The 23,391-nt window shown below is 36.8% G+C and overlaps 1 protein-coding gene across 2 annotated transcripts in view; it reads left to right on the top strand.

Moving 5' to 3' along the window:
• The window catches only part of LOC108280992 (metabotropic glutamate receptor 7), a 225,910-nt gene that overhangs the window by 153,382 nt on the left and 49,137 nt on the right, over positions 1-23,391 (top strand). For both annotated transcript variants that reach the window (XM_017496509.3, XM_047149369.2), the window contains exons 6-7: positions 5,210-5,410; positions 13,302-13,441. In XM_017496509.3, the coding sequence (XP_017351998.1) occupies positions 5,210-5,410; positions 13,302-13,441 (341 nt within the window). The remainder of the gene's footprint in view (positions 1-5,209; positions 5,411-13,301; positions 13,442-23,391) is intronic.

The following is a 23,391-nucleotide window of genomic DNA, read 5'->3' as shown; positions in this document are numbered from 1 at the left end:
TGAACTATTACAAGTTTAAGAAATTTTAAAAATTGTGAAAATATAGCACTCATATTCATCAAAATCGAGATGCTTAAAGTGTTCTTTGTAGTGATGCCATAGAAGAACCAATTTTGGTTGATGCCACAGACAGGGCACCGCTAGGGTTTCTAGGCCCACTGGCTAATTTGTACTCTGGGCCCCAAGCCCCCACCCCCGAATGATCTTTTCTTATTGCCATGTGTAAAAACAATCATTTTCAATAAGCATGACAATTATTGCATATTCAATAAGAGACTATAAATAAATAAATGTGAACAGTTTATTAAATTAACTGAAATTATGCATTTATAACTATATACAAATAAATATATATATATACAGTACAAGTAATTAACACCATTTTACTCTCTCTCTCTCTCTCTCTCTCTCTCTCTCTCTCTCTCTCTCTCTCTCTCTCTCATACACAGACACTACAGAAACTGTCTGGATGTCTTTGTAAGCTGTCAACTTGTAATTTCTTATTCCCCAAGTACCAAGAACAATGAACTTTATTATTATTATTATTATTATTATTATTATTATTATTATTATTATTATTATACATTGAGTGAATAATAAGTTTCGCACACCAGCAGCTCCAGAAAGAAATGCAGAAATTAGCTAAAAGAATTACAGGACCATTGAATCAGTGATTTTCACTCGAAAATCAAATCGTTTCTATTGATGAATGAATCATTCAGACAGGTTTTATCAACATGATTCACCTGATCAACATGATTTATCAACATGATTTATCAACATGATTTTTATCAACATGATTTATCACATGATTCATTTCATTGGTTCATTGAAATGAACCAATTCAAGCAAACGATTCACTCACGAATCAGACATCATTACAACACCTCTCACATAAATTCACTTGGGATAGTTAAAGCAGATTTATATCTACCTGATGCATGTAACGACTCACAACTGTGAAGTGCCACGTTTCTGAATAATCCGCGAACATCTTGAGGGGACACACACACACACTTGGCACAGTCTCAGAGCATTCACTGTAGTGTACTTCTTAATAGATTATTGTGCAAAGAGGCCATTTAAAAACCAACATCATACAGGAAATTATAGGGTTCTGCTGAGCCCCCTGTCTGACCAGAGCCCTTAGAATCGTCCTAATCAACCCCCCATCTACCCCCACCCACCCCCCACACCCATTACGGTGCACCTGGCCACAGAGGTGAAATTAATCCCAACAAACTGTACTGTAAGTATTAACATTATATGGAAGGATATTTGTGGATTCCTGGCAGCTCCTGGATTTATTGTGGATTCAGCATAATTTTTATATTTCTTAGGATCAATTGAATTTAAATTCTGTCCTACTGAATTTCCATCTTGTGGCTTTCTAAAATCTTATACCTTTTTTGTTGACGTGTGTTGACGTGATTTCTACTGAAACAGGAGCTCAGAACAGGACATATTGAGCCAATAACCAATATATATATATACATATATAACCAATAGTGTTCAGTTTAACTCAAAGCCTGTGCAAAAGCTGTTCTTGAAAGTTAGTACTATGAAAAAACAGCCAAAGACATTTACGACCCATGCTTGCTGATATGTTTTCTCTTCCTCAACAACAGCGACTTCAGTAAGGTGATTTTTATAACGTTGAGGGCGGGATACTTCAGATTATAGAGAGCATTTGATTGGACAGAAAATCTGATGATTCACATCGGTTGTAGAGAGAGACTGTACATTTTGAATGCATATATCTTAAATATGCAAATTTTGTCATTGTTTTGGTGCACACTAGCTTATTGATAACCTTAAGCCTAAAATATTCATACTAAAAGCCACAAAACTTATATTTTGATTTCATGGGGACTTGAAAGGGGATTGTTTTGCAAATGTATGCATAATTGAAGTATGGCGCTGGACACACTCATACTGTGTATTAAGGGTGTAACACAGTGTCACTATCTGTATCTGTGTCTTTTTATAGCTCCAAATAGCCCTATCTGTATTCAGATTGAATCCCTTAGTGAGCATGGCCTAAACCAGAGGGTTTTTCTTCGTTTGTTTTTACACTATTTACCTTATAAACTGTACCACAATACCACTGAAAACCCTGGAAAAATCCAGAACTGTCAGCAAGGTATTTGAATTCAGGCTCTGACAGTTCCTCAACTTCAGATACATCACTCCAGTTCATAATTGGTCTCAACCAGAAATATGTGCAGGAATTTTAATCTCATTTGCACAATTATTATTTTTTGAACCTATCTGTGATATTTTCTAACAAATTTAGTTGGTACTATTTCCCAAGATATAAGCACAATAGTAGCCTAATTTAAACCACCGTAACCCAGACCATGTAGTTACTAAGGATAAAAGGTATAAATGTGTGATTTTGTTTTTCCTGCAGGCCTCATATCTGACTGCTTGCTTGCACCTCTATGAAAATGAAAACCTCCCACTTGTGCTACTTTTTTGTTGGGTCCCCAGCAGAAATACAACCTCTAGTCACAACCAGATGCTCTGTAATTCTTTCTGACAAGAACACATAGTGTGCCTCCTATTTTTATCCATATTTCTATCTGTTTAGAATATATTATCTGTTTATACCAATAATAATTTGGTCTTATTGGATTAGAAAATTCTCCAACAGATGAGAGTGGCATTTCCTTTTTTTTTTTTCTTTCTTTTCTTAAAGGGAATTTGAGAAGTACTGACATTTTCCAGTCTTCCCTTCGCTGCCAGTAACCTGTGACTCACCTGCTGGATCCGTTTTCTGCAGGCATCTTTCATGTCTAGTCCACAGAACTTCCCTGACGAGTAGCCCATATCAAAGTGCATGTCCTCAGCTTTATGGTGCTGTCAGGATCCAGCATATGATTCACCACAGGACTTAACCTTGCCCTATGATAGCATCTCTGCGGCAGTATTCGGAGTTCAGATGCAGTGATTAAGTTGCCTGGCATATGCTTAGGGGAAGTCTCTTTACTGTAGGCCAGCTGGCAAGAATCCCCTAGGAGGCTAGGGAGACTTCGGAGGGCAAGCGGTGTTAAAGCAGGACTGCACTGCCACTAATTTTCAGAAGCTTGGAAAGAAAATTACAAAAAATAAAATAAAATAAAAAAATAATAATAAAAAGGTGCGATTTTGTGCTGGGAAGCAGTGTTATACCTCGACTGTGCTATGGGCACTCTTGCTCTAATCTCCCTAAGGGTGCAATTTGCAGTGATAGCTATTCCTTTTCATCTGTCAATAGGAAACGTGTTTTGAAAAAAAAAAAAGTTTAAAAAACACACACACACACACACACACACACACACACACACACACACACACACAAGTCTTTACCCTTAGACATGTGGTTCATTTATATGCCACATAGAAGTGACCTACATAGAAATATTTGGAGATTAGAGGAAATATCAGTTAATAGAATCTAACAAGCGTTAGTGTGTGCGTTCCTTCAGTTACTGGCACCCCGTGGTACAGGCAGACGTAAAAGAAAATCAAAAAATGATAATAATAAATAGATCATGATAAGAAATTGTGCTGTTTGAAAAAGCCTTTTGTGAATAACACAATAACGGTCTCGGTATCAGTGCAACACTGGGGGAAGAGAAGTGTGCAACTGGGGAAGATTAAAAGCATTTTAATTAAGTCCCGATAAGCTTCAGTTCTTCTGGTGGTTCTTTTTGATCGTGTCATAGATAATAGCCCAAACCTACTGAGACTTCTCAACACTTTAGATCTTATCTGATACACCAACCAGATCTTAGTGAATATTTAAAACTTCCTGATGAGTGGTGAGCAGGGACCAGTTTTTGCCATATTTTGGTATTTTGCTTATGTGCCATCAAATACAATTATACACGCACTGACCACAGTGTGTGAGCATGTGCCCACTGTAGCCTGAGATTCCAGTTGGCTGACAGGACTGGAAATTGATGTGGTCTTCTGTTGTGGTGGGCCATCCACCTAAAGTTACTGTGCATTTTGAGATGCTTTTCTGCTTACCATGGTTGTAAAGAGTGGATATTTTGAGTTACTATAGCCTTCCTGTCAGCTTGAACCAGTCTGGCCATTCTCCTCTGGTTTCATCAACAAGGCATTTCAACCCACAAGACTGCCACTCCTGTACCACTGTCTGTACCACTTATTTTGCACCACTCTCTGTAAGTTCTATTTAAGCTTTATAATATAATGGGTTAATGACTAATTTTAATCGAATGGCCCACTTTCTGGCCCAAAAGATCTTCAATGGAGCTGACATGCTATGGATTTTGGTTAGCTAGTTTGTTATAGCAGGATCACAGACCACCTTGGGTTACCTTGGGTTGATGAGAATGGACACATGAAGACACTGAAAACAAGAATACGTAACCTTGATTATAAATATGTGTGTACTTTTCTGTCAGTTGTTATGAAGGGCATTTATATTAAGTTTCATGTTGCCTTATGCACAAAGAGCTTATGGAATTTTTTTTTTTTTTTTTTTTGAAGCAACAGATAATACAATTAATCTTTGCCAATTGATTGCTGGTATGTATTTATGTAATTGAGGCTCAGTCAAATTAAATTTGCATACAATTGCCTACTTAATAAAACCAAAAATGTTGTCTTTTGATGTTGGCAGAATTATTATTTTATTCATTTCACTGTGAAAAACATTTCAGAAAACTTTGTTCGCAAATCATTTCTTTATTATGTAACCAAGTAAATGCTGTATATACATTGTTATAAAATATTTTATGCCATCTATAGTGTAAAATTAACATAAATCCACAAGTAGAAAGATTTTCAGAAATTCATCTGCAATATCCTTCTAAATAGTTATTATAAAAATATAATATAAAAAAATATGAATGCAGGTTATCTAGAAACTGCTTTTGAGGAAAAATAAAACTGTTGTTAAAGCTCATTAGTGGGGTTTACAAAAGGAAATTGATGTATATCAGGAAACAGGTTTTCAAGGATATACGACATGACACGATTCTGAAGTTTCAGATAATGTGGTGGTTGTGAGTGGACAAAAACACTGAAATCTGTTGAGCCTTTATATTTTTGTTACTACAGTTAAATATATATATATATATATATATATATATATATATATATATATATATATATATATATATATATATAAATCAGATATTAAAAATATACAGAAATCTGAATAATTAAGTTTTTGTTTCTTTTTACCCTTTAGGGCAGGAACGGATAGGGATCGACTCCAAGTACGAGCAGGAGGGGAAGGTGCAGTTTGTAATCGATGCGGTGTACGCCATGGCACATGCGCTACACAACATGCACAAAGATTTGTGTCCTGAGCAGTCGGGCGTCTGCTCTGAGATGGAAGCTGCCGGTGGCAAGAAGCTACTCAAATACATCCGCAACATCAACTTCAACGGTAAGTGAATTAAAAAATCTCCATGGTACAAGGAACTTCATGTGGTGAGACAGGAACAAAAGCTGAGGATACTCTAATGAGTGCTTTAGTTCATCACAAGTCAGCCTCATAATCTCGAATACATGTTTTGAATCAAAATGTTTTGAATCAAATTTGCCCAGTGAAGCATTATCTTTGCTATTGCCGCGGTTTTTTTTTGCTGCTGTTATTACAGCACATAGATGTGCTACAGTTGGGCAGCAGATCTATGTAGATAAAGTATTTTTGTCATAGAAAATATTTTGTCTGGTAACCTGCAAAAATAGACAAACCTTTAAAGCAAAATAAGAAGCCTCAATTAAGCATCATGTTATCACTGTATGGAAGTACGCTTTGTTACAGTTGGCCACTATTGGAGTAAGACTTAATTGTTTATGTAGGTTCATATCAATTGTCAGAACATGCTTATGTAATTGGCATGTAGCCCAATGAACGCTGCTCTTGCTTAGTGACATGTTACACAAGATAATAGAATAGATAGATAATAGTTAATAGATAATAGTTAATAGATAATACTGTTCAGCTGTGGATATAACTGAGCGGCGAGAATTGTCAGGAGCAGTCAGGAGATAAGTTGAAAATGGAGCCGACATGTCGGACACTTTCTTCTTCCTGTAGTGACGCTTGTTCGGTGGATGCTTTCTTTATTGCAGATGAAGTGGATAAGATGTAATATTTCTCAGATAAACAGACATCCGAAATTTACATGTAGCAACCAGAAACACTTTTCACTGAATAGGTTAAGTTAATACAGTGCCTGTATGTACAAGAAGAAAGTTCAACATAAGCCTGTATTATTTAGAAAGCAATAAATTGGGGTCTATATTTTTCATCAGATTTATTTTGATAAACATGACACAATATAGCATTAGGATTACATGAAAAGGGTTTTACTGTTAGAAAAATACGGATCAGTGAGCCTTATCAGAACTGAAGATGTCAGAATAAACATGAAAAGCATGTGAGTCTGGCCAATCGTGAAGCCGCTCTGGAGAAGCTGCGCTGGCTGAGGGAGCCGGCTGCTCTCCTTTCGCTATCGCAGTACTTTCATGCCATACGTCACAGTGACGTGGAGTCAGCGCCGTCTCAAGTCGGACAAAAATTCTAACCGGCAGCACTGCTTCAGCGTCACATGGAGTCGAACACACCTATTCACTCAAGCAGTCACTGTAAAGGCCATATTTAGCATTGGCAACATCAATCCAAAAGTCGTGTATAGTTCACTACATGTGTCTGAGACGGGGGTTTTCAGTACCATCCAGATCACCACAAGAATGAAAAATGAAAAATGTTGATATATGAATTAGATGATATCAAGTCTTGAATTAGATATTCTACATGGCCAACATGTTGTGGAAACCTGGCAATATTAAATCATAATAAGTGCACATTATAGCACACTTTTAATTTGCTATTCTAAGGTGGAGCAAAGTGAGGCAGATGTAAATGCAATTAAATTATTAATAAAAAGAAACAAACAACATAAACACTACAAAGACCAGAACCATGATTTAGGAATACGATGCATGAAGATTAACATAAACAAGAGCAAAAAATGAGGACAATTTCACATATTGTAGTTAAATTTTGGTATTAACTCTTGATTACATGCACTTAACTCCACTGTGGTATGGGCCTAAGTTACTTATAGTTCATGTTCCGAATAAAGAATGAAGCAAAATCCTGCTAGAATATAACACTTCATATTTTGTCACCAAAGCTCAGATTAAAGTACAACTCTGATACATCAAAGTAAGTGTAAACGATTGTTATTTTTGCTATGACATGTGATTTCCTACCTGGAACAGATCTTTTAATATAATTCACCAAATTCTCAATGGTGTTCATTTGCTTTTCAACAGTCTGTTAAGCACAGACATCTTCAATTAGTTGTACCAACAAATAAATCCGAATGTATTGATTGTGTCTCGACCGTCCCGGTCTCATTTCCTGAACCACGCATATGATCTTTATGAGTGATGGTTTACCCAGGGCTAGAGGGAATACAAGAACACTGCAGGCTTTAGACCTGTATAAACAACACATTAGACTGAATATCTTAACCCATAGATTAGGATTGTAAAAGGATTTGAACGCAGTATATACCAGCAAAAGAAATTAACACCGCAGTAAGTGTCAAATACACAGAATGGAGCGCAATAACACACATGAACAATCTCATCTAACAAAAAATTAGGCCGCAAACAAGCAAGAAATTATGTATGGATAAAGTTGTGAGGAAAAACTACAAACTGTAATTCAGCATTTATTTTCTTATGATTTGGACCTGTAACAATTATTTGAGTATTTGCAACAATCATATTCATATTCCAAAGCAAAGTTTGGATAACAGAGAAAAATACATTCTAGGGTGATCCATACTCATACTGTAAATAGGAACTAGGAACACTACTTCGATTCAATTCAGTTTTATTTGTATAGCGCTTTTTACAGTTGACATTGTCACAAAGCAGCTTTACAGAAATATATAAATTTCCAAACTAAATTTTAAATCGATAAATTTCTCCCTAATGAGCAAGCCAGAGGTGACAGCGATGGTGGACAGGCAAAACTCCATGAGATGATATGAAGAAGAAACCATGAGCGGAACGAGACTCAGAAGGGAACCCATCCTCATCTGGGTAACAACGGATAGTGTAATTATAAATAAATCCCTTTTATAACTGTGTGCTACATATAAAATAATATGTATATGCTTAATAAAATAAAAGTGCAGCTATGTAATCAGGTGATTCACCACAGACTCACCATGAAGTCTATTCTGCTGAAATCATGCACTGTGCACTGATGGAGACCCAGGTGCAAAAAGACACCACACCAAAACTTCTTGCATCAATAGCAGTCCAATGCCATCTCCACAGCTTCCAAGTGTCTCTAAGCTGTGCATATGGGGTCATCCTCAGCAGAAGTGACTGGCCTCCAAGCTATGAGAACTCCACAAACAGGACACCAGGATGGACCAGGCCGGCCCGGAGAGAAGAACAGTTCAGGCCCACTGCTATCCCAGGATAAACACGTGTAGTGTTGGTATAGTCCAAAGTCTTCGCAGGCGTTGGCGTCATCTGGAATCTTCGTAGAGGCTGGTCCTGAGCTGGCACATTCACTGATTACCTCAGGATAGGCATCCTGAGGATAGGCATCCTGAGGTAGGAACAGGAATCAAATGGAGAAGGATTAGCATGGCTGCTGTTCACTGAATTTCAGGCAGAAATAACCATGCACAATTGTTATCGGTTTATCAGAGATGACTGCATAACAAGGTTGATGCGTTATGTGAAGGCTAGGTTAAAGAAATGTGTTTTTAATCCAGATTTAAACTGAGAGAGTGTGTCTGAACCCCGAACATTATCAGGAAGGTTTAGGAGCTAAATTTGAAAAAGCTCTACGTCCTTTGGTAGACTTTGATATCCTCGGTATTACCAAAAGTCCAGAGTTTTGCGACCTTTAAGAGCGTGAATGATTGTAACATGATAGAAGACTGGTTAAATATAAAGGAGCTTGGGCGTTTAGGGCTTTATAGGTGAGTAGCAGTATTTTATAATCAATATGGAATTTAACAGGTAACAAGTGTAGAGATGATAAAATTGGGGTAATGTGTTCATATTTTTGTGATCTGGTAAGAACTCTAGCAGCTGGATATTGGACTAACTGTAGCTTGTTAACTGAGGATGCAGGACAACCACGTAGCAGTACATTACAATAATCTACTCTTGAGTTCATGAATGCATGAACTAGTTTTTCTGCATCAGAAACAGATAAGATGTTATGTAGCTTGGCAATATTTCTCAGGTGGAAGAAGACTGTTTTTGTTACCTGGGAAATATGATTTTCAAATGTCTAATATAACACCCACGTCTTTAACTGTAGTGGATGAAGTAACCTTACAAGTAACCTTCTAAATATAGATTGTATTCTAAGAGCTTTTGTGTACAGTTTTGGGCCAATTAGCAATATCTCTGTTTTATCAGAATTTAATAAAAGAAAATACAGGAATAACACAGCTCAGAATTGGCAAATGCATTTCCACTATATTCAGTATGTCGACACCATCCCACTTATCCTACATACTCGGGACTTATCCTACATAACCCCCCACGCCCATTTCCCTCCAATTCCCCCTTAGCAATGGAAATACAGAAGGTGTGCAGTGAATACACAAACTAATGAGGGAAAACAAAGCATAGGCAATAGAGGTGTAACGATCAGATGATTTATTTTGTTATTTATAGTTTTTATAGTAGTTTTTGTACTGCCTGATAGCATAAACCAAGAGCAGGACTGCTTTGCACACAAGTTTCGCTCCCATAAAATAATTCACTCAAATCACTCATAAACCACATTGGAAAATTACAGTAACATCTTGAAAATGACAGAAAATCATGGTGACATCTTATGTGAAGATTGTCTAGATAACAGATTAATAACATCTTACATACGGTATGCAAGAATGACATGACCTGATATAACCTGTTAAAGATGTTTTGCTAATACTGTCTATATAACTTATGCATGTTTGCTAGATTTGAGGATTCAATTGATTCAGCAAATTCAATGATACATTTTCATTAAATTAAGAGATACCAAATGAAAACTTATATTCACAATTTTTTTTTTTTACCAAATGCTGTCAATCGACTAATCAATGTTCGGTGCCCATTATTGGATTCTCTAAATTTGCATTGGAGCTACGATAGTAATGCAGCTAGCTAGTCAAATTGATCAATTTCACAAACATCTGCATCCAGTTCTTTATCATTGACAATGACCGTTTCAGAAATAAAAACTGTCTAGCAACAACTTTCATTTCTGAAATGCTGCATTTCTATTTATAACTGTGAGTTATTTGCTCTTAAGTGATGAAATGCTCCAGCACATACATGTGAAGAAAAATCATTCTCTTGAAGTTGGCCTACTGTCGGTTTTACTCAGCTTTCAAAGGGTTGTTCAAAACTGTAGCCGCGAGCGAGATCATGAAATAACTGGGGAAACTCAGTGCATACTAATAAACCTAGAAGGTCCAACGCTAAAACAAATATCTACTGCAAGATTAACATCTTAAAATCTTAATATGTGGTCACAGAAACAATACATAGAAACTCTCACAGAAACTCTCTCTCTCTCTCTCTCTCTCCCCATCTCTCTGTCTGTCTGTCCCTAATCCTAACCCTACTGGTGGAGGAAACTGGAGTACTCAGAAGAAACCCCCGAAGCACAGGGAGAACATGCAAACTTCTTACACACAGGGCAGAGGCGGTATTCGAACATCCCACCACTCAGCCACCATGCCCCTAATAATAATATTATTAATAAAAATAATAATAATAAGAAGAAGTAGAAGAAGAAGAAGAAGAAGAAATAATACGAAGAAGAAGCAGGAGAAGAAGAAGAACATGACTTAGTTTCACTGTTCTAGAATCAAATATCACAAAATTTCTCTATTTCAATAGTTTTTCTTTCTTTCTTTCTCAAACTATAAAGTTGCATGAACTTTGCTCTCTTTCGGCTCTATAGTTTATGTGACAGAAATGCTCACTGCTTCCACTATTCCTCTTCTCATGGCTCATGGTCTCTCTCTCTCTCTCTCTCTTAGAGCCTGTTCTAATGTAATATGAATATCTCTCCCTCACAGCAATCACGCAGCTAAATTGCACCTTCACTGTTCGCGATGTTCCACGTAACCAGGCTAGTTAACAGGGAAGTCGTGAATAGCTTTGAAGCTGCAATTTAGCTGCATGATTGCTGACAAAGAGTTCTTGAGAAGAATAGTTACCTCTTTGCTGACTCTGTGTCACTCTGACTCTTTTGAGTGTTTGAGAGGAGCGAGATACTCTATGCATCCATTTTCTCTTGCCGCAGGTTCTCTGACTAAAAGCCGAAACTGCAGCAGGTGGCACTACGGCGCGGGGATAATGAAGTGCAAAAAGCTCAGCAGCAGATTGCCCAGCCCTCATGGCTCAGTGTGGCACAGCCATTTCATTCTAGTGTAGCGATTCAGAATCACGCCTTAATCGCTCACTTCTTGGCCCTCGTGGGTTTATTTATTTATTTATTTTTATTGTAATCCCTGATAGCATTTTCCAAAGAGGAAAAAAAAAATGTTGCTATACATTCTTTTTCTGCACTGCCTTTTTGGGAAATGGTCGACACATCCAACAGTGGCTGCTGTGATAAGACAGGGATAGACTGTCACATTCTTTGGCTAACAGAGCAGGTGGAGAAGCATGAATAGTGAGAGATTTGTCAGCTTGTACAGCTCATTAAAGGAAAGCTTTGGTGAAAAAAACAAATTTACACAAATCTTACTTTTCCCAAATGTAGTCAAACAGCCAAGACATGTTTGATGTCCAACATTTGCTTTTGTAATTTGCACAAGGCTTATGCAGATAAAAGTCGTGGAAGTCTATCTCACTCAAAATGGTATCTGTAAATATATTCTTTAAAAGAAAGGTGCCAGAAAATGTTCTTTGTTAAAAAAAAAAAAAATCCCCTTTAGAAATTCCCCTTAGGAAACCAAAATACCTCTTTAGGCAACCAAAAGAACCTTTTGTAGTATATGGCCAAATCTTTATAAACTTCATTATTAGTCTATATAATTTAATCGCTAAATAAGTAATGCTGTAAAATGTAAAGGAAAATGCAACCTTGAAACGTTATATTTATATGAGAATATTTGTGATATGGTAAGCAAATCTGGTGTTAATTTGTTTTTTGGGGCTGTATTTTCATTATTTTTGTGAAAGCTTAGTATCTGTGTGTCACACTGATATCACAGGGGACAATGTTATTGCTAGCACAATTGCAACGGAGTTTCGTAGGACTAGCCATTAGGTTTTGCTATTAGCTCCTAAAAACAAAAGCACAAGAGTTTCTTTTCTCATTTTCTCACCATTTTCCAGCAACCTTCAATTTCATATCAATGAGAAATCCAATGTAGACATAGTGGAGATGTTGATGCAAATGTTCTACTCAGTAGTTCAGAATGCAATGAAGTTAAAGAGTGCAGTTGTGCAAAGAGTCGACTCGGTAGTTAGCAATGTACAAGATGACGATAGTGTTGATGGTGGTGTTAGAATGAAAGTCGAAGCATTGGAAGCTAGTATGATCAGTGTAGAGATATAGAGGTGAGATACAGTAGCTGGGCAGACTAAAGGACTAAAGCACCGCTGCATCACTCATAGTTAGAGATAAGTTAAATTAATCTTTTTTTGGTCCATAAAAAAATGCCTCTAAGGCTCTGTTGCTGTGAACTTAACATCCAAGGAAGCTGCAAACTCTGTACAGTGTTCACACTTCTACAGGTGCAACTAATAAAGAGTGCAAAAGAGAAACATTCTTCCGTATTCAGCTGAAGAAACAAAGAGTGACCTTATCATTGTCATTCATTTTGTTCCAAACCAACAGCTCTTCCGAAGAAGCAGACAAGGGACCTGAATAAGTGTCAGGCCCAAACTCCTCACCCAAGGGCTGTATGCTCCTTTTATTCCTAACCACAACAAAAGGACATTTTTCTATTGAGAATTGTCAATGGATGTCTTTTGAGCTAGCAGTAGCTTGTATAATAGCCTAGCAATAACAGAACAAGGAAAGATCAAAGAGTGCAGATTTCGGCTCTATCCCTTTCTCTGCTGAGAAAAGTGTTTTTGTGATTTTCTGTAAAAGGATGTGACGGAATGTGAAAACAGAACAGCGTGGGTCACATATAAATTTTCCTGCTCAATTAGGTCTCCATACTTTCTCATTTAAGTCTAATCTTCCGTGCTGAATTCACACCGTGATAATCATTATCATTCAAATGAATCTATGTTGCCTTTTGATTTTTTTTTTCCTTCAGGAAGTGCTGGAACTTCTGTGACCTTCAACCAGAACGGAGACGCACCAGGCCGCTATGATCTCTTTCAATACCAGATCAACAATAACAGCTCTCCGGGTTATAGAGTGATCGGACAGTGGACAGAATCGCTCCAGCTTAACGTAAGTACACTCAATTGAGGTAGTTTGCACTTTGAAAATGATCTCAACCTTCTAGTATTGCTAGAGATACTGTTGTTACATTGCACATCTAAAGCTATTGCACTAGAATTATAAAAACAGAAGTACTGCTTAGACTTCTACAGTTTGCATTGCCATACAGGAGTACACACTATTTGTTAGAATATACACTGACAGAGCACTTTATTAGGAACACTATACTAACCCTGCGTACAGTAGGACTTCCCTTTGCTCTCAGAACAGCTTCAATTCTTCATGACGTGGATTCCACAAGATGTTGGAAACATTCCTTGGAGATTCTTCTCCATGTTGACATGATTGCGTCACTCAGTTCCAGCAGATTTTCAGGTGCACTTTCATGCTGTGAATCTCACATTCTACCACATCCCAAAGGTGATCTATTAGATTCAGAGTAGTGACTGGGAAGACCACTGAAGAACACTGAACTCGTTATGTTCATGAAACCAGTATGCTTTGTGACATGGTGCATTATCATTTCTGGAAGTAGGCATTAGAAGATGGGTAAATTGTGACCATGAAGGGATGCACATGGTCATCAACAATCATCAATAGACTGTAGCATTCAATCGTCTGCAGAATTGCTGCCCACTGATGTTTTTTTCTTTATTGCACCATTCTGAGTAAAGTCTAAAGACTGTTGTGTGTGTTAAAATCACACGAGATCAGCAGTCATATCAGCAGAAATACTGAAACCAGCCCAGCTGGCACCAATAATCATTCCTAGGTCAAAATCACTGAGATCACAGTTTTTCTCCAGTCTGATGGTTGTTGTGAACATTACCCAAAGCTGCTGACCTGTATCTACAAGATTTTATGCATTGCCCCCACACGATTGGCAGATTAGATAAATGCATGAATGAGTGTTCTTTATAAAGTGCTTGGTGTGTGTATATATAAATCAACTCTCATCACTGTATTGTAGATTTGTTAACGTATACTACTAGCATCTAGTAAGTAAGTTGCAATTCAATTTCATTGTACTTGAGCAATGAGAATAAAGATATTCTACTATATTCTATTCTAATTTAAAAAGAAAAGCTAACCAGAGAAGGTGCAGCAGTCGCAAAAAGTATTTGCAATGCATTTTACTGTTTGAATGTTCAAATTACTGTTCAAACTATGCCTACTAAATGTACTCGGTGACAAGCAAACTGCACTTCAGAAGCCGCCGTGACATAGTCGAAATGGTTAATCTCCGAGCTGTTTAAACTCTTTAAACTCAAGATTAAAGAGGAAATGCAATTTCAGTAACAAAGAGATAAATATCTTGAACAGGTAAACAGGTTGGAGAGCATTAATATGATATGGCTAATATGCTATTTGTTTCCCAGTTGACTTTACCTTAGTGAATAGACTGCTAAGTAAAGAATAAAACATAATGGAATGTGTTGTTACACAATAAATAATCAACAACCTATAACCTATAACATCCATTTTCTATACTGCTTATCCTACACAGGGTCACAGGGAAGCCTAGAGCCTATCCCAGGGAACTCAGGGTTCAGGGCGGGGGACACCCTGGACAGGGTGCCAGCCCATTGCAGGGCACACAATCACACACATTCACACACTACAGACAATTTGGAAATCATCCTATAGTGCATGTCTTTGGACTGGGGGAGGAAACCAAAGGACCCAGAGGAAACCTCCAAAGCATGGGGAGAATAAGCAAACTCTACACACACAGGGAAAAGGTGGGATTCGAACCACCAGCCCCAGAGGTTCAAGGCAAATGTGCTAACCACTAAGACACCATGCCCCCCTAAAGACTTTTCCATGCCTGAAAACGTACTGTTACTGTTAAGTGCTGACACTGGACACTCCTTACAGAATGCTTCAGCATATCAGTATATTTTTAATTTGTTCAACAAACAACACCCTGCAAATCATTTGTTACTACAAAAATGAAAACATATGCTATTATAACAACTGCATGATTACCACCAGAGATGCTGTTACAGAAAATGAATCAACACCTTCTGACCAATCAGAATCGAGAATTCTTAAGTCTTAAGTGTGTGGATTCATTGCATTACTGTGAACAGATTTGCATTAAAGTAAAATAAATCAATACCAGCCATAAATTAAGCAATGACATTTCTCTCTCCTGATGGGTCCAAGCACTAAATAATTCACTTTAATTACCCATAATATGCACCATATGTGGGAGCTTTGCGGTCTTTATTTGATACAGTGATGAGTGTTCGTTCTCCTCTGGCTATTAAAATTCATCAAGCATTTCAAGATGGTCTGTGAGATCCTCAGTAAGCACAGCCAAATCTTTTATAATGAACTGTGCCATTACTTTTCCATACTGATTGAGATCCAAAGTGCATAACCGCGAATGCAGATTTGCTTCATTTAGATTCGCTGCAATTAGCTGTCAAAAAGAATGTGTTAGTAAACAGGGTTCATTTGCAATGATTTAATGGATGAAATAAAATTTCAACACCATCCTATTATTATTCTTGGGCTAAGGCTTTGATTTATGGACTGCAGCTATGATTTGTCATGTAACTCAGCAAAATTTTGGCCACTCTTGCTAAAACTTAGAGATAACACAAATATGGCTTGTTTTTGCCATAATGCATTATTCATTGACAGTTTTTTTTCTGAAATGCAAGGATTATTGTTTAGTAATACACTGTTTTTCAATAATAGGTTTTATATAATTATGCAAACAAATTGATTTTTATGTACATGTTCAATGAAAATGGCTGTTGAAGAAGTGCATGTGCGTTATTACACTACTACTTGGCATATAAAAGAGGCAAAAGAACAGACAAATAAATCATTTATCACAATTGTTTGCATGGTAATTTATCATTTCACAATATTTCAGAATTGTGACAAGTCTAAGGAATGTTGGGTCTGGCTTAGGAGTAGGGTTAGTGATTACACCTTTTTGTATGAAGCCCAAAATAATCTTACCAATTTTTTCATGGAGTATGATGATGCATTTAGGATAGATTTTTCTGATTATTGCATTATTGCCAAGCACCTCTGGGGTTGGGGGTTTGAATTCTGCCTCCACCCTGTGTGTGTAGATTTTACATGTTCTCTCTGTGCTTCGGGGGTTTCCTCCCCCAGTCCAAAGACACGTGCTGCAACATTTATCACCAAAATTGTCAATAAAGGGGTGGTATGATTCAGCCAGACATGAAATGAAGTCTATGACCACCCTGAAGTTGATTATATTCCTGTTACAGCATGTCTTTAAATGTTTTTGACATCATAGCAACTTGCCAACTATTAACATTTTAAATGGTGCACTTATATAGTGCTTTACACTGTGTCTCATTCACCCACACACCAATGGCAGCAGAGCTGCCATGCAAAGCACTAACTTGCTATCGTGAGCAACTTGGTGTTCAGTGTCTTGCCCAAGGACACTTCAGCATGTGGACTCATGCGGGCCGGGAATCAAACAGTCAACCCTATGATTAGTGGACAACCCGCTCTACCACCTGAGCCACAGCCTCCCCAATTTGTTAATTTATTAACGGATGACATACTTTTAACCATTTATAGTTACATACATCTAATGTTGTAGAACATCCATGAAACAAGCTAGTTTCATCACTTAAATTATAGCAGCTAGAAAGAGTCATTCCACCAGCCTCTCTTTTCTCTGTGTCTTGAAATTAATAGGAGAGAAAAAAAAACACAGCTTGCCATATTACTGAAAAACAAAAAAGTGTGAAAGACTTCCAGAAAACTTACTGATTGTTACAAATGCTGACGCTGGAGACTCCTTCCATAAATATTATATAAATTCTTACAGGAGGTTTGACCATGTCAGCAATTATATGTTTTATAATTCCTTGTTAAATAACAATGTTTTTATTTATTTATTTATTTATTTTAACATTTATAACTAGGTTTTGATTATGTAGATCATCCACCATACCTGTGTACATACAGTGCCTGTTAATGAGTCGTTGCTATAGAAACAACAATGTATTATGACTAGCACATTACTATAAATGTGAGATTTTATTTAATGTCAGAGCTGATATTATAGGAATTTAATCAACAGCTTCTGGCTAATTGGAATCGAGAATTCAGATCACTGATCATTATCTTATAATAATTGTAAGTTTTAGAGTTATTGCTAATTCCATATCTTTGTGAAATCTTTATGCAGAACATCACACCTTGGGAGTTTTAATCACCAGCAGATGCATCAAATTGCTAATTATTAAGAGAGCAGGCATGTCGCAGTTCTGCCCTGCCTCATGTTCTGGATCATACACACTTCCAGATTAATACCAGGCAATGCTGTCATTCAGTTGACAAAGAACAGATACAGGAAAGAGGTTCATGTTTGCCTCTCTGTCAAATACAAATAGAGTGTAAATCTCCTGTGCAACACAGTGCACTGTAATGCATTTCAACATGACTCAAATCATGTCAGGTTGAGCTAGGTCATCAAATCAACAGATGCTGCAATGGATTCCTCCCTCAGATCAGTCAAATATGAGCTTTCAGGAAAGCTGGGGTATTTACAATCAGGAGGAATTAATAGTGCCACTTTTTATCCATTTATATTGCTAGAATTAGGGAATATACGTTATATATATTGAGCTTGGCCACTAAGATTGTCTCTTAAGCACTAGCAGCTAACTTGCTGCTTTGCTAAGGTTGAAATAAGAATGATATGCTAAAAAAGGTAGCAGATACTGCTGCTAAAGTAACAGCCAGGACAAATATAAATTGAAAAACTATTTTTTAACCCAAATTTACTTGTTCAGTTGACAAATTTACTTGTTCAGTTGACAAATTTACTTGTTCAGTTGTTTCTGTCTAAAGTATGGTACTTTAGTTTTGTACTGCAGCTAATTAAGCAGTACTATAGCTAACAAGTAACAAAAGCTTTTAGATATCAGTTTAGTATCATAAAATCCTGCTTTAAACAATATTAAGTTGTTTAAACATCTAAAATAGATTAAATAATAGATTTAAGCGTTTGTGGCTTATGACACAGTATGATACACTGATATAAAGATTGACAAAAGGATGATACAGAGCTAAAAGCAGTAGTAGCAACAGCCATTTTGAAGTTCACTTTTCTTCCTTAGCACATAGTTTTATGTCACTCCATATATAAAAGAGGTACGAAGTGTATCCTAATCTGAAAGTGGAATTTGATTAAACTATGATTCAAATTACATCACAGCTCCAATCTGATTATATTGCTGATAAGTATTTTTAGGTAGACAATATACCCCACTTAGCAAGCATCAATAATCAGTAAAGTTGTGTGTGATTTTGTAGTGTCTTTGTAGGCCCACTGGATTTACAAATGTTTTAGTAAAACTGAATTTCTTCATACTTATACAGTGTGTTGATTTTCTTCATTTTTGTGCATATATTAATGACTGGGAATCAACTATAAACTACCAAGTGTGTTCAATGCACAACTGATTAATATTTAGAGACACCCATAAAACTCTATAAAACTCAAAGCTCACTTCAGCTCACTCAGAGCTGAAAAGGATAAAATGGTGACTAAGTGATGAAAGAGAGCCTTCTAAGCATGTGTGATAAATCTTCCAGTAATACAGCTCAGCCACTGCAGCTCACCAGCTACCACAAATACACACAAACTCTTCCTGCTTTTGCCTAAATTGAATGGCTAGTGTTATGTGTCTTATTTCACTGACTTGTGTATTGCTTCCTTTCAAGTGATTACTATGAAATAATCCAAGTTTTACGGCAGTTTAATTACATTTGAGCATGTAATTGAAATAAATACACATTTTAAATTTGAGATTAACTTGTACAAATTTTACAATTTGAAACCACATTTACAATATGAATCAAGGTTCACATTATTGACTCACCATTACACAAATTCAGGAGCTCTGTAGGATATGAATGCTTTACTGTATAATTTTCTTTAGACAAGCTAGATTTTATTTGTTGTTGTTGTTGTAACATCATCCTGATTGTCCTGTTTTACTCCATAATATAACAGTAAAGATTTGTATCCTTGGTATCTTCTATAAACAAACGAATTAGATTTGAATTGGATTATATTTGAATTATATTTTGTAGACCCATAACTTATGTTCAGTTAGCAAACATTTCAAGACAGCTATAATATCCTCAGGAAGCACTGGCTAATTACTTTTTACTGAGGCTTTACTAAGTCATACAAATTGAAATGCATACATTGTGCATAACATGGACTTAGTTATTGGGCATTTAATCAGTGTTGCACTACCTTCGAAAGCAAGAATGAAGAGATGCATAATTCTGTCTGCAAGAAATGATATGAAAGTAAATAAAATCCAATGTTTGCTGTCTGGACTAGCAGGCATGTCAATATAGATTGACCTTTAGCTTAAACAAGGTAAATTCTCATTCATTGTGTGCTGGTCCACTGTCTACATAATAACGATTTAGCAGTTATGGGAATTGTGATTCCTTGAGCCTTGACTACAGTTACTATTGTAAAGGGTTATTATATGTCAAACGAATTTGACTTTATACTGCACTGTTATATATATATATATATATATATATATATATATATATATATATATATATATATATATATATATATATATACACATACATACATATACACATACATACATATACACATACATACATACATATATATATATATATATATATATATATATATATATATATATATATATATATATATATATATATATATATATATATTAGTGTGAGAGAGAGAGATGAGAAAAAGTATTTTCCCCACCCTGATTTCTTCTGTTTTTGTGTATGTCTCATGCTAAATTGTTTCAGAAATTAAAACAAAATCTAAGATAACACAAAGGCAACCTGAGTAAACACAAAATAGTTTTTAAATGATATAATGTTATTTATTGAAGCAAAATAGATATCCAATACCAGTTGTACCTGTGTGTAAATGTATTTGCCCATGAAACTACATTCATAATGGGGTTCAGCTGGACTAGACACAACCAGGCCTGATTACTGAAAAGCCAGTTCAATCAAATGAACACATAAATGAATTTAGTTAAAAGGTCTTACGCAGTAACACACTATGCCAAAGTTGAAAGAAACTCCAGAAATGATGAGGAAGAAGCAGAAAGCACGTGTAAAAAACATGTAAGCATTGACCTTATTTTGTTGTATTTGTCTAGAGGGCAATAGTCTTATAGAAGGTGATAGTCATGGTCATCTGTCATTGTCATGTGTGGGAGACATTTTTTCTTCATATGTAAGCTATCAAAATTCATTCAATTTATAGCTGTAAAAAGGAAAATATTGTGTTCTATAGGCACTTTCACTATTACCTTAAAAAGGCAATTTAACCAGCTGGGGGACGTCCATAACTCCTAAACTTATGGGTGAATTAGAAAAAAAAATCTGTGAAATTATGTCCAATAAGTAAGAAATGACCTAAAAATACTTGCTTGCACAAGCCTTTCATTCTGTGCCTGTTAAAGGGTTAACTACTTAACATTTATGAATTTGTACTGCATTTCTGGCCCTTTATGGCTTTTCACACTTTAAATAGTTAACCCTGGGTCATTCTAAACCCCAGGTAAACTGCTCCTATTTTACCCGGGGTTCACAATTAATACATTCTCTCGCACAAGTGTATCATTTGACAGAAGCTAGATCTTCCCAAGGCCTCGGCAACATCATAAATTGATTTGGTTTGCTTTGTGGGAATCAGGCACTGTGTGGCACAGTAAGTAGCATAAGAGAGATAGAGAGAGAAAGAGGGAGAGAGAAGATTCACGTCTCCTAGATGCTATTGAGTCACAGATGAGGAGGCATGTTCAAGGATCGCCCCCAGCTCCCACAGCAAATGTCATTTGTGCATCACGCATTCCTTTTCCCCCTGCCGAGTAAATCTACAAAATGGCAAGAGAGTTCAGCCAACACTCAGGCAACGCTCGAAACGTGTGCAGACTTTGGTGTTGGCATTTTTATGCCTCTCCTCAGCTGCAGAAAATTGTCCCTGGACTCTCGAGCACAGATAGCCATGGAAGGTCACATTGTAATGAGCTGTGCTTGGAGTGTCAGCAACAGAGGAATAAAATAAATAAATAAATAAATAAAAACAACCCTACTGGCTCCTCTAGGCACATTCAAAGATAACTGCATGGTTGTCGGGTTGCTCTCGTTTGCTTACTGGGTTCATGATGAAAGCCAGCAGTGAATCCATTCCCTTGAGAAATATACGGTGACTAATGGCGAGTTGTGTTGTTACAGAATTCATTGGGATGCTTAATAGCAGCCGCAGATGTGCAAGATGTTCTGATGTGTTTTCATCTTGCTGCAGAGACTTTAATAATTAAACAGCTAACGCAGTTCGTGAGAAGTTGCATTTTATAAAAAGAAACGTCTTGAAATTTAAAATAGGGGAGCATTGCTCACACTAAACACTAAAATGCCTGCTTTTTTATTTTATTTATTTATTTATTTGTTAATTGGTTTCACATCAGGCAAATTATCCATGAAATGAGGCAGGTGTGCAAGATCATATTTAACAACTACAGTACTTACTTACTTTATTTCAATCATATGTCAGACTCATGAGAAGTCAAATGGAAACCTATAGAGACATGACCTTTAAGATGGTCATATCATTATCACCAGCAAGAGATGACTGACCATGAATGCACACCGGGGCTGTAACTGATTACACTTCGTAATCATTCAGAATAAACAGAAAATGTCTTCTAAACAAATACAAACACAGATTCGAATAGGAGATGGGTTATTATTATGATTTTTTTTTTTTAATATATATAATTACTAACATAAACATAACAGAATTCAGCCTTAGTTACTGCCTGGTTAGAGACATGGACTCCACAAGACCTCTGAAAGTGTGCTGTGGCATCTGGCACAAAGACGTTAGCAGCAGATCCTTGGACTTGTTTTCCAGCACATCCCACAGATGCTTGATTGGATTGCAATCTGGGGAATGTGGAGGCTGAGTCAACACCTTGAACTCTTTGTTATGTTCCTCAAACCATTCCTGAACAATTTTTGCAGTGTGTCAGGGTACATTATCCTGCTGAAAGAGGCCACTGCCATTAGGGAATACCGTTGCCATGAAGGGGTGTACTTGATCTGCAACAATGTTTAGGCGGCACGTGTCAAGGACCCAATGTTTCCCAACGGAACATGCCTTCTTCCCATAGTGCATATTGGTGCCATCTCTTCCCCAGGTAAGCGACGCACACACACCAGGCCATTCACATGATGTAAAAGATTACATGATGCATCAGACCAAGCCACCTTCTTCTATTGCTTCATGGTCCAGTTCTGATGCTCATGTGCTCATGTGCCTATTGTAGGTGCTTTCTGTGGTGGACAGGAGACAGCATGGACATTTTGACTTGTCTGCTGTGTATGCTGACACCTTTCTATCATAGCCAGCATGAACTTTTTCAGCAATTTGTGCTACAGTAGTTCTTCTGTAGGATCGGACCAGACGGGCTAGCCTTCGCTCCCCATGTGCATCAATAAGTCTTAGGCATCATGATCCTGTCACTGGTTCACCTGTTGTCGTTCCTCAGATCCTTACGCTTGCCTATTTTTCCTGCTTCCAACATATCAACTTTGTGAAATGACTGTTCACTTGCTGCCTAATGTATCCCATCCCTTGACAGGTGTCATTGTAATACGATAATCAATGTTATTCACGTCACCTGTCAGTGGTTTTAATGTTGATCAGTGAATATAATCTTCACACACATCATATTTATTCTTTTTCTATGAGCACGTGTTCTGAGAAAAACATGCAGTAATATATAAAAGGTCTCAATGAAGCTAATATAACTCCATTGCTGTGTTTGCACATATTGAACATCGAGCATAATACATAACACATAAAACCAGGCACCCATTGCTCATTTTAATTAGCACATCATTCGAGTGGTTCC

Source organism: Ictalurus punctatus, chromosome 21 (genome assembly GCF_001660625.3).
Source record: "Ictalurus punctatus breed USDA103 chromosome 21, Coco_2.0, whole genome shotgun sequence".
Taxonomy (NCBI): domain Eukaryota; kingdom Metazoa; phylum Chordata; class Actinopteri; order Siluriformes; family Ictaluridae; genus Ictalurus; species Ictalurus punctatus.
Note: the sequence above shows the minus strand (reverse complement) of the source record. Positions and strands in the feature narration are given on the sequence as shown.